General features: G+C 38.5%; 2 protein-coding genes across 2 annotated transcripts; both read right to left on the bottom strand.

The window, feature by feature from the left end:
* Nucleotides 1–245: 245 nt before the first annotated feature.
* On the bottom strand, nt 246–1382 carry LOC147847433 (uncharacterized). Its single transcript, XM_087339203.1, has one exon. The coding sequence runs from the start codon at nt 1380–1382 to the stop codon at nt 246–248; it is 1137 nt and encodes a 378-aa protein (XP_087195329.1).
* Nucleotides 1383–5615: 4233 nt separating this feature from the next.
* LOC147847432 (putative UPF0481 protein At3g02645) lies at nt 5616–6197 on the bottom strand. Its single transcript, XM_087339202.1, has one exon. The coding sequence runs from the start codon at nt 6195–6197 to the stop codon at nt 5616–5618; it is 582 nt and encodes a 193-aa protein (XP_087195328.1).
* Nucleotides 6198–12540: the final 6343 nt, after the last annotated feature.

Raw genomic sequence — 12540 nt, 5'->3', positions numbered from 1 at the left:
AATACATGAATCATGAAAATGATTCACCATAAGTATGTAAGTACATAGTCTTTCCACAGTATTTCATAAGCCAATGTGGACTATAAATACATAATAAAGAACGGGTAATAATCAAATTAAGAATTCAAATCAAACGGAAATACCAAAGGAAATATTAACCAAAGCGGAATAAATAGATACATACTTGATTGTTGTGTTGAGAGCTTCTTTTACATATTTTTTGGGCTAGGGGTTCAAAGGTTGGGTTAAATTCTGGGTTTGAAATAAGCGAAAACCGTAAAGAATGTCTGCACTATTGTAAGTAGGAGCAATGGAGATGCGGCGATGAAGAACTTCTCATAAAACTCAGCAGCCAAGTGGCTCCAACTGGAGGAATGGTCAGCCACTATATCATCGTTCATCATTTGGGCTTTGTCATTATAGTAAACATTGACGCACATGTTGTTCCACATGTCGACAAACCTCTTGTCGTTCCCCATGTGGTTCTCGATGATTTCCGCATCTTTCAAGATCGCAAGATCTTCTCGGGTGTGGATGAGCGAGTTCATGATTTTAGCATACATAGCAAACTCTTCTCCTCTTTTGGAAATTAATTCGTGTGCAATGAGGCTCCTCAACACATCCCCTGTCCTGTCGAACACTAGAATGCGTGGGAGATGGAGCACACGTTTCGCCTTGCCATACCTGATCACCGATATGTTACCTTCGCAAGCCTTGAACAAAATGCCGGCTTTAAACAGTTGGGACGCTGTCGGGAGCCGAGCTAATTCCTTCTTGTAGACTTCCTCGCTCTTTTTGCAGCACAGCAATTTTCTAAGAAAAGAGAAACATGAATAAACAGACATTCTCTCACGAGAAGGAGACAGGATCGAGTAGATGGTCTCGTCCGCAGTGCATTCGAAGTAGAGGCAATCGAGTAGATGCTCGCAAGTATCGACCAATTTAATGTCTTCCGAAGAATGGAATCTCCTAGTCGCCACTTTGCTAGAGAAGAATGGATTATGGCTGTAGATGAATTCGCTCACCTGGAGCTCCAGATCAGCCACTGAGATGTCTGGATTGTTGGGAAACTCAGCAATCTTCTTTAGAAAGGACATGGGAATTTGGTTGCCTATCAACAGCAAGTCCCTCCATAGTTGCATGCGGAGTGTATGATCATTGGCGTAGACAGTGGCAAAGTAGTCACCACTTTTTTCCGTAGTGGAGAACAATGAATTCATGATTTCATGAATGAAGACGGTATCGACAGTGACTAGAAGTCGGAACCACTCAAATTCAGATTGGGGGATGTCAAGATTATAGATGTGGCTAAGTTCATGCGGTTGATCAGCAATGAGGTATTGCATGAGACCTTCCACAGCTGATATCCCATGTCTATCCATAAATTTCTTCACACATATTGCATGTTCTAAAGAATTCTCTCTAAAGAATAACCTCACAATTCTCTCTAAAGAATTTTCTCTCTAAAATGGTGTTCCCAACTCTCTAATTCTCTCAAATCTCACAAGCCTACAACTCTTGGTGGTCTCTTATCAAATGACTAAGGCTGCCTATATTTATAGCCCACACTTCAATAACTTTTGCCCTAGGGTTTAAGGTTAGGTTAGTTTTAGGTTTTGAGATAAGCTAAGACAGCGAAGACTGTCTGCAATATTGAAGCTATGAGTAGTAGAAACACCGCCATGAATGATGCTGTATACCATGGCCGAGAAAAGAACTCTTCATAGAACTCTACATGCCAGCGATGCCAATGCCAACGGGAGGAATGGTCAACCACTATATCATCAATCATCAATCTTTTAGATTTGTCGGTATAGTGCACATTGATGCTCATGGTGTTCCACATGTCTACGACCTTCTGATCGTTCCCCATGTGGTTCTCTATCACATTGGCCTATTTCAAGATTGCGAGATCTTCTTCTGAGTCGATGAGCATGTCCATGATATTTGAATACGTCGAAAACTCATATCCACTTTTGGACGTTATTTCGTGCGCAATGAGGTTCCTGAACATATCCTCTGTCTTCTCATCCACGACAAGGCATGGAAGATGGAGCTGAAGTTTCCTCTGGTCATACTTGATCACCGATATGTTACCTTCACAAGCCTTGAACGAAATGCTGGCTTTCCAGAGTTGAGATGCTGTTGGGAGGCGAAGAAAATCCCTTATGTGAGTTTCTAGTTTCTTGGTCTTTTTGGACGACCAAAATTTCCTTAGAAAATAGAAACATGAATAATCAGATTTGCTTGTGGATTCTTCAGAATTAGATCGCCTCGTAGATACCTCTTCGACAGTGCACGAGAAGTAGAGTGAATCAAGTAGATGCTCGCAAGTATCGACCAAGTTTATGTGATTCGATTCAAGAAATCCTAAAAATCTATCCTTACATCTTCGCCTATAGAAGAATGGATTACGTTGGACAATAAAAGCCCTTACCGCCATCTACAGATCAGCAAATGAGAAGTCTCGATTGCCAGCAATCTTCTCTAGAAATGACATGGGAATTTGGTTGCCTATCACCATCAAGTCCCTCACTAAATCTACGCTGAATGAAAGGTTCTGAACTATGGCAATATATATATATGTTTGTATATTTATGACAGGGATTAAAAAAGAAAAGAGGGGTAAGAAAGAAAAGGAAAGAAACGAAGAGTCTTTCGGTTACCTTTATTTTGAACCAAAATGGACATCTTTTACAGTCGTAAGAGAAACAGAATAAGACAGGAAGAGAGAGACAGAGACTCTTGTTCTTTTGTTGCTTCAAACTTCAAAGGTACTGTTAAGTGATGGAAGGCTATATTTGTAATTAACATAAAATGAGAAAATATGAACAAATTCAAAATGATCCAAAGGCACTTGAATTTCTATGGAGGCTCCTTTGAGATACTTATGATTGTGTTAGGATTGTGAAATGTTATTTTGTGTGAACCCAACTGTTGATTAACAGTTAATGACAACAAAGTCAACTATAGAAAGAAAGAAAGAAAGAAAGATGTATTAACGTCTTCTAAGGCCAAATTTGGCCCATGAGACAATTGGTTTACAACAATAGAGTATTTATCCAGTCATCATAACTAAAAATAAAATTGAGTAAAAAAAATAGAACTTAAACTAAAAGAGTTCTAGTAGTGTACAATATGTAGTATACTCGAAAGTGACTATACACTAAGCCTAATTTTATTTCCACCCAAGCCTCTCGAAAAGAAGTGGGGGGTCAAAGGGTCTTGATGTGGGTTCCAATGTAGAGAGTGCCCTAGCCATGGCTTCTAGGTGGTGTAGCTCACGTTCCCTTATTTTTAATATTGCTTCCACATCACGTTGAGTTGTTTTGAAACCCGGCACCCGAGGACGTCTGGTTCTTCTCTGGTTTTCTGCCTCATCAATGGAAAGGCCGGGTGGTGCAAGTGTGTCGGCATTCGTTGTCTCCTCAGGTTCCTGAAAAACTGCATTTGTTACATGTTCGTGATCATTAGCAACATTATTGTCAACATTTTGCAATTTATTCTCTCTGTGTTGTTTTAGCTCTAGAATGTATTTGCCTAATTTCTTTATATCTAGAGTATCTAATAGTTTGGGGAGGGTGGGAGACGGACCAAGTATGTCTTGGTATTTTGCCCTTATCTCGGCATAGGTTGGACACTTGCATGTAAAGTGGTACTCATCCTCTATCTCTATGTGACATAACCTACATATCCTTTCCTCCCTAGGGACTCCACTAGTACGGCCATTTTCAATCTCAAGTTGGTGAGACGATATTCTAAGTTGTCATGGAAAGAATATTTTGGATAATTTAAACAATCATCCAGAAATTAGAATGTAAGGAAGTTTCCGTGGGGCCAAACAATTTTGCAAAATGATGTCAACAAATCCTCCGAAATACAAACTAAAGACCTTGCCCTACATGGTAGGTGTGAAATGGCAATGTGAAACGTTACAAATTACTTACAAAATAGAACATTCTCACGTTTATGAGAGGGAACTCTATGGATCTAGACCTTCACATTTGCAAGTTATTTGCAAAGTACACACACGAAATGAACAATATCAATAATTGCATAACTTGATGAATTGAAGAGGATGATTGAGCAAATAGAGGTTGTTTTGGGAAATGCCTTGTGTGGAACAACAGGGTTATTGGCATTGGTTCCTCTGCTGAAATGGGAAAAGAGAACATTACCTTTGCTTTCTTGTAGGCTTTTCCTCCCTCAATTACCAATGTATTTCACACTCATGCTACTGAGGTATGTTTTTCTAGACGTGACACCAATTTTTGTTGATACTACATGCAAGTGACATTACGAGAATGTCAATTAAAACCCATCAATGCCATTGGGAAACATCATAGTTATTGTGACGATTGTAGGTCATTAGCAATTAAAGTTCCACTAACATTAAGACATCATCATGCATTCTTAAGGATTTATGTTTCTCTTAAAGTTTTCGATAACCTAATTTGAATGAATGGTATATATTACATTTTTGATCTTCCACACCATAGTAACTTCTAGTTGATGGCCTCCTCCACAATGCCTATTTCCTCATTCAAAACACCTCTCCATCTTGTCAGCATTGTGTTCTCAAGATCATTGGAGCAAAACAATCGATACAATATCAGTGATGCACTACAACAAGAGAAAGCTTCAGTGATGCATCACTGTCTCGGATCGGCCATGCCCGGATTGGGACGACATGATTGAAGATGTATTGGATGACTATGAAAATCCTAGGCCTGTCATGTATGTGGATGTTTCGTGAGAAGTATTTCTCTTGGCCATGGCTAACCATTTCGCTCCTTGTGGCGTTTCTACCGCTCCTTTTCTCATTAGTGCAGACAGGCTATACTGTGCGCAGGCTATTACAAAAGTTAGACCCTAATTTGATGACCGTACCTTCATCAAACCCTAGGGCAAAAAACAGAAGCTTTCTTATTTCTCGTATTTTTCATTCATTTGGGATCATTGAACGTTATTTCTGTTATTTGTTCATTTGTAGTGACTGGGAATAGGAGTCCTATGATGGTCTCATAAAAACATTGTCGAATATGCCATTTGCAATCCGATTCTGTACTTATGATAAATAATTGGTGATTAGCGAATTATTGAAACAACAAACGAATCAAGACACTTCTACTTCATACATTGTTTTTTAATAGTGTGAGGTTGTTATCGATTCATAGTTATCACAATCACCCAATCTAAATGTGCATACTAAACATCAAATTGCTGAGAAACAAGAACATGTTGACAATAATATAAAAAACTTCCCGCCCCCAGTCTTCTTGTATCTCACCAAAACATATTAAAATCAATATAGAAAAACAAGAATGAATTACGTTGGACAATAAAATCCCCCACGGTGATCTCTTCTTGTATCCCACCAAAACATATTAAAATCAATATAGAAAAACAAGAATGAATTACGTTGGACAATAAAATCCCCCACGGTGATCTCTAGAGTACATTCTCTTCCACAATATTTCATAAGGCGATCTGGTCCAGGACATTAGATACATAAATAATGGGAAATAGACAAACCTATAAATCAAACTAATAATTAATTTATACATGAATCATGAAAACGATTCACCATTTAAACCAAGGGTTAAAGGTGTGGGTCAAGGTTTGGGATTGAGGTAAGCTAAGACTGTGAAGACTGTCTGCAATATTGTCGCTATGAGCAGTATAAACGCGGCAAAGAATGATGTCGTATACCATGGCCGAGAACAGAACCTGTCACAAAACTCGACAAGCCAGCGATGCCAAGTGGAGGAATGGTCGGCCACGATATCATCGACCATTGATCCGGTGCGGGGATCGTAGCGCTTATTGATGCACATGTGTTTCCACATGTCGATCAACCTCCGGCCGGTCTCCAGGTGGTTCTCTATGACCTTGGCCTTCTCCAAGATTTCGAGATCTTCCTGGGTGTTGATGAGCTGATCCATTATGACACCATACATCGAAAACGCAGTTCCATAGCTGTGACTTATTTCCAATGCAGTGAGGTTCCTCAGCATATCCTCCGTGCTGCCGAGCACGGCAATCTTCGGAAGATGGAGCCGACGTGTCCTCTTGTCATACTTGATCACCGAGAGGTTACCTTCACACGCCTTGAATGAAATGCCGACTTTGCGGAGTTCAGATGCTGTTGGCAGGCGAACAAATTCCTCTTTGGAGAGAACATATGAACCTTCCATACAGATGAACCTTCATCTTTCCTCGCAAAACTTAATGAAAAACCAAATTCTAGTACTTGTATAACTCATCATCTTACATTACATTACGACATTGACATTGATTATCTAATGATAAGTTATGGTTGTTTGGGTGCGGAGCATGCTTTTCCATCAAATAATAGTAATATGTTACATCATACATGTTGGTTAAAACTGCGGTAGTCCAGATTTGAATCAGATTTGTAAACAACGAAATGGTAATGTTTTTTGAAGTTTGAATGTTTTCTTCAGCCAATTACTGTTTCCCTCTTGGAAATGTTGAAATGCTCCCTTAATACCAATAAACTATGATTCCAATAATTATGTTTGAAAGTTATGCATTGCTAACACCTTGTTAATAAGTTGAGTCTAGATCCTCTCCTAACTCATGGGAAAAAAGCTCCTTTTTTGGAAAATAAAAGTTGAGTCTAGATTGTGGAGTAAGTTCAATTCCCTAGGAGCTTTCTCCATTGGTATTGTGATCAACTTTGTACGTCATAAAGCCTCAAAATCAACGTATCCTCATACGAGACTCTCGCTTTTCCTTTATTTCGTAAAGAGTATTGAATTATTGCTTTGCCTCTATCCCTCTTCAAAGCACTAGATCTAAGCATATACGCAACGATGGTTTCCTCGATCTTATCAACGGACAATAGAAAGTATTCAAATATTTGCATGTTGTCGCAAAGTCTTAGGAAAGCAGATTTTATCGAACAATGAATCCATGTTGATTCAATATAATATGATCTCACATATGTTGGTTGATTCTTGTGTTTTCTTTTTTACTAGAGTGGACGTTTGAACATATACATATACATAAGCCTTCATGTGGTTAACAAAATATCTCTATCATTTCTCTTGTAAACTAATACATGCAAATGCTCATGCAATATATACTTTTCACATTTTAGCCATTAGAGGTTACAACCTCAAGGTAACCTTGTTTGTGGATTCAATCTCAAGGTTATGGACAATAAAGATCTCCAACTAATTGTGGGGGGCATTAAGTGGTAGGTGAGTTTCTTTCTTCTAAAGGCAACTTTTTGAACCCATGTAGGGAGTGTCCCATTCAATACCCTATCGATGAAACAACTACATAATCACTTATGAAATTATGAAATAATGTGAATGACAATCACTATAATTATGACATTTGATGATTACAAAGTAGAACATTGATGACACCGTGTCGATTGACCTCTATATTCTTTTCAGCTATGAATTTACATTTTCGTCGAAGAAGTTATTGAATGAAACTATGGTTTCATAGAAAAAGTTATGTGATAGTCGACTTAAAAAATGCATGCATCATGCCTATATATTTATTTGATTGATAACTGTTAGGTATTGTGTCCCTCTTGATGGGAGGAGACTATCAGTGGCTGAATTCTGATCGGTTGGTTGGATCGGTCAATCGATCGATTTGGGGGTTGGGCGAATCATAGGTCATTGAGGGCCGATCAGATGGTCGAAGACAGGGTCAGATAGTCAAACCGATCAATCGGTCGACCAATAAACATATATATACATACATATATGATATATGTATATATGTAGATACATATGTATGTATATATATATATAGGAAATTGGTATATGTAAGTTAGGGGAAACTGTTGAGCGCTTGAGACAGAGTGAAGAACACAGTGCGAAGAGAGAAAGAAAGTGCTAAGACAGTAGATGTGAGTGACTGTGAGCAGAGAGTCCAACAGAGAGTGCGCGAGAGACAGAGAAGAAGAAGAAAACAAAAGAGTCCAACAGGTGGCTATTGTTGAGTGAGTTTCGTCTCTTCCATACTATTGTGGTATTCTCTGAGATTTGAGTCTTTCTCCTAGAAAGCTAAGGGGCTTTTGTAATCGATCTGTATACTCTTGATCCTGAGATTTGAGTCTTTCTCCTAGAAAGCTAATGAGCCTTCTAATCGATCATGTATACTCTTGATCCATCGTGGGAATTTTGCTGCTCCATGGTTTTCCCTGGTTTCAGGTTTCCATGTAAATCGTGTGTATTCTGAATTTTTTGTTTGTGTTTCAGTTTATTTTCTGTTTGTCTCTGTCTACAAACATATCCATATCACGTGTAAGAAATATATTTGAAGTTATTAAAATATGACCAAGTAAATATATTAATATCGAAGTGTTCTAAAGCCTCCCCGGTTAAGATGTCTATTTCCACAATTAAACGTTCCATGTAATTGGGTTGAAAAACAAAAGACAAATCCAAAGAATCCACAGGGAGTCTAAAATTTCCCAATCTTAGACCAATAATTTTAGTAAAAATGGATGAATTGACTCGAGAAATGGTGTTATTGAAAGTCTGTGCTACACAAAAGTTTGATTAGGCCAAGCTGAAGTAGATTCTGCTAAAGCAATGAAGATGCCATGTCTTGTCATACCAATTCCTTCATACAATGATGCGCAAGCTTATGATACAAGGGATAGTCTGCATCCATCCAAGCAATAATGTGTAGTGTATTTAATCAGTTTTTGGTTGTACTGCTCAATGTCGATTGCATAGCATATCACGCAATGGAAATTTGAGATCAATAGACCATTCCTCCTGGCTTGTCGATGGTGATAACCAATTCTTCAAATCTATCATCCATCAATCAGTTATTGCAGTTTTGGTGGGGAGGTATTCTGAAAATCTTTCTAGTAATTTGATCTCGAATAGGTCAAAATTTTTGTGAAGGCTAGTAGAGGTCAATTGCTTTTTTTTTCGTGCAATCTGAAAAACAAAGAAGGTCTCGCGGATCATAGTTCCTTCTTTTGGCTGTAGAGCTTGAGGCCAGTGTAATGAGCAAACTCCTTGTTTTCTGTTTTTATGCATTTTGAAAATTGAAAAACTCTGTTTTATTTGGGTTCTTGTTTCCCAGTGTCTACAACTGTGATAGACAATTTCTGCACAGGCTTGATCCACCAATGATGTCGATTATTTATGCGGAACATTTATACAGGTGGTGCTAAGAATTGTGCTAGAAAAGATTTTTAGTTGATGCTAAAATGACAAATAGATCTTCAAATGTGCAAATAAGTATTTGTTAGTTAGCTTTGTAGTATTCAAAATATATGACCCTTGGAAATGGTTTGGCCCAGCAACGTTTATGGGCCTATTTAGTGACATTCAATTTTCCTTTTATAAATAACTGTAGAGAACATGAGAAGGGGGGACAAAAGTTTTTAAACTTGTACATCTTTTAACGTTAATTTTCCTATAAATTAGGCCTAATGGACGGAAAATAGCTACTTTTGAGAATCTCGACTAGCTAGATTCTAAAAACTCTAGCTAGAACCACTTCCTAATCTCCCCACATTAGTCTTGAGAAAGTTCCTCCGCACAGGGCATGCTTACATTGTGCAGAGGAATTCACTCAACATTGAAGAAGACTTTTTATGTAGGGTTAAGAAACATGAGGATACCTATCATAAGTGCCATAAAAACATTGCTCATGACACCATTCATTGAGTCGTTATTATTAGAAGTGTCACTTAGAGCCGAAATTGAAAATCGAAAACCGAAAACCGAAAATTGACTCGATCATTAGCTGCATCGGCTGAAGCCGATTCAGGAGACTATAAATTTTGTAAATAGTCTAAATATGTCCTTAGTGGGCCATAGTCCATATTGTATATTAATATATATACACCTAAGGCAATCATTATGTTATGATGATTTTAGTTGTTAAAAAAGTTAGAGCAGTAGTGGCCTTTGTAACTAGTGTATATGTGTGAGAGAGTGAGAACAATGTGTAACTCTGTAGCTGTTAGTTGACGAAGAAGAGCCCAAGGTCGTTGCCTTCAATCCTCTTGTTGTAACTCCTCCCCATATAGTGTTCTGTCGGGAGTTTGTACACTCCATGTGGTTTTTCCCGATTCGCGTTTTCCATGTTAAACATCCCGTGTCTCTGTGTTCTCTCATTTGAGCATTTCTGTTTTATGTTTTCTCTTCTTTTGTACTTAAATCTCTGTTGTGGCCGAGTCCCATATTCATCATCAAGTTACTATTGTTAGAAGTGTCACTTAATACCCATTAAAAATCCTTGTAACAAATAATTACTCAATCATGTATTAAGCACCAATGAAGGTGTGGTAAATACAATGCCATGATGTCTCACCGCGTTCTTATTTCTAAGCACAAAGATGCTTAGGACAATCTTCCACACTGATAAAAGCTCATATGGATTATAAATTGGGATAGATCTAACTAAAGTAATGGAGTCAAAATGAGATCCCAGAAATGAACTTAAAGGAAAGAAAGCTCAAACACTTGATTGTTTTTGAGCTTCCCTATCTCTGCCCAAGAGTTGATTCAGAGATTCAACTAGTAATAGCCTAAGATTGTGTAGATAGTCTGCAATAATGTGAATATAAGGATTAGGATTCCAGCAATGACCGATGTGGTCAGCCATGGGCGAGAGAAGGACTTCTCATGAAACTCCACATACATGCAACGCCAAGAGTTTTCATAGTCACGTAGTACCTCCCATGTCATATTGTCCCATCTTCTGCATGATCGAATGGTGACATTCTCGCTCATGTTGTTCCACATGTTGACCAACTTCTGATCGCTCCCGAGGTGGTTCACTATCACCCCTGCCTTAGTCAAGATTGCTAGATCCTCTGTTGTATCAATGAGTGAGTCCATGATTACAACATACTTAGCAAACTCACCTCCATCTTTGGAGGTCTGCTCATAGGCAAGCAGGTTCCGCAGCACATTCTCCGTGCCTTCGTACACCACAATCCACGGAAGATAGAGCTGAAGTTTCTTCCGATGATACCTGATCATTGATGTGCCACTTCTATGACTCAGAGCATGAAACGAAATGCCGACTTTTGACAGTTGAGACGCTGGTGGCAGCCGATCACGATGTTTAGACTGTAGCTTGCCAGCTCCTTGATTCGTCGACCAATTATGTTGGATTTGCGGGGATCTCAGCTCGTTTAATCCTTGTGTGACCAGAACATATTGGCAATCCAGTAGATGTTTGCAATTGAGTAAATTTGGATATGGAACATTCTTGTGCCAATCATTATAGCCCATGGGGAATGGGGAATTTCTCGCAACAATATCGACTAACACTGCCTGGAGATCTTTCAAATTGACTTCGTTTTTGTTTGGAAACTCTGCAATCGTCTTTAGAAAGGACATGGGAATTTGGTTTCCCATCAAGAAGAAGTTCCTCCATACAGGTTTGCATTTGAAACCATTGTTGAAGAATTTGTCCAAGTAGCCAGTATTTATAATAGGTTCTTGGTTGCATTTAGTTTTGTTATTGAAGAAACTGTGTAAGAACTCCTGTTGCTTATCTTGGCAATATGAACGTGCAGTGCTCGAAAAGAATAAGAATTCATGAATGAAGACGGTATCAATAGTAACCAGAAGTTGGAAATCTTTGATGTAATCTTGGGAGAAGTTTGAATAATGGTTGTTAAGGTCAAGGTGGTTAGGAATAAGGTATTCAATGAGCTTTGTCACCTCTCCTATATCATGTCTTTGCATGAATTTCTTCATACATAGTGCCTTACAGTCATCAAGACAGGATTTGGTCACAAGATTTGTATACAATGGTCTGATGGTCAGGTTTTCATCCCAATATGATTTTTGCTTAGCTTCCAAGAGTTCTTTGGGAGGAATCGAAATCTTCACATTTTCGTCATCGCTTTTCTTGTTGAATGGATTTGTATCAGGAGCAGTAGTAATTTTATCAATCTTTTTTATCATTTCGTCCCACCATTTGGATTGGCCCCCAAGTTGCCTAATGGAGTGGTTTGTATGGTTAGGAGGAATGGGTTCATATGGATGCACAGCCGACCTATTGGGTGGGATTGTAACGCAGATTTCCTTGTTGATATTCTCACCCATCTCTTAAACTACTGCCACCACCACCAACAACACTACTACTACTACTACTACTTCTAAACTGATTTTTCCTTCTTCTTCTTCTTCTTCTAGTACTACTACTTCTAAACTGTTTTCTTCTTCTTAGCCTTCTTCTTCTACTACTACTTCTAAACTGATTTTTTTCTTCTTCTTCTTCTTCTACTGACACTTTCTTCTTCCTCCTCTTCTAACTGATACTTTCTTGTAGGATATCAAAGTACCACTCCTCTTTTTATACACCCATTAGTTTTTATCTATTGATGTTAACTTTTTTTGGTGGTGGCATCCTAGAAAAGTCAAGGGTAGGGATGTGGAGACATTTTGGTGGTATCCAAGCATAGTCAAGGGTGGAAGTTTTGCCACCAAAATGTGTTGACATCAATATAGAAAGACTTCCACCCTTGAGTCTTCTTAGACGCCACCAAAATGTCTTGACATCGAT

Source organism: Azolla caroliniana, unplaced genomic scaffold, assembly GCF_043228905.1.
Source record: "Azolla caroliniana isolate FFs.n. ecotype wild unplaced genomic scaffold, voAzoCaro1.0.p SCAF_1034, whole genome shotgun sequence".
Taxonomy (NCBI): Eukaryota; Viridiplantae; Streptophyta; class Polypodiopsida; order Salviniales; family Salviniaceae; genus Azolla; species Azolla caroliniana.
The sequence above is the reverse complement of the archived record's forward strand: the minus strand, read 5'-3'. Positions and strand labels throughout refer to the sequence as shown.

Excerpts from the sequence above, each read along its gene's own strand:
- LOC147847433 (XM_087339203.1), bottom strand. The coding sequence starts at position 1,382 with ATGGATAGACATGGGATATCAGCTGTGGAAGGTCTCATGCAATACCTC.
- LOC147847432 (XM_087339202.1), bottom strand. The coding sequence starts at position 6,197 with ATGGAAGGTTCATATGTTCTCTCCAAAGAGGAATTTGTTCGCCTGCCA.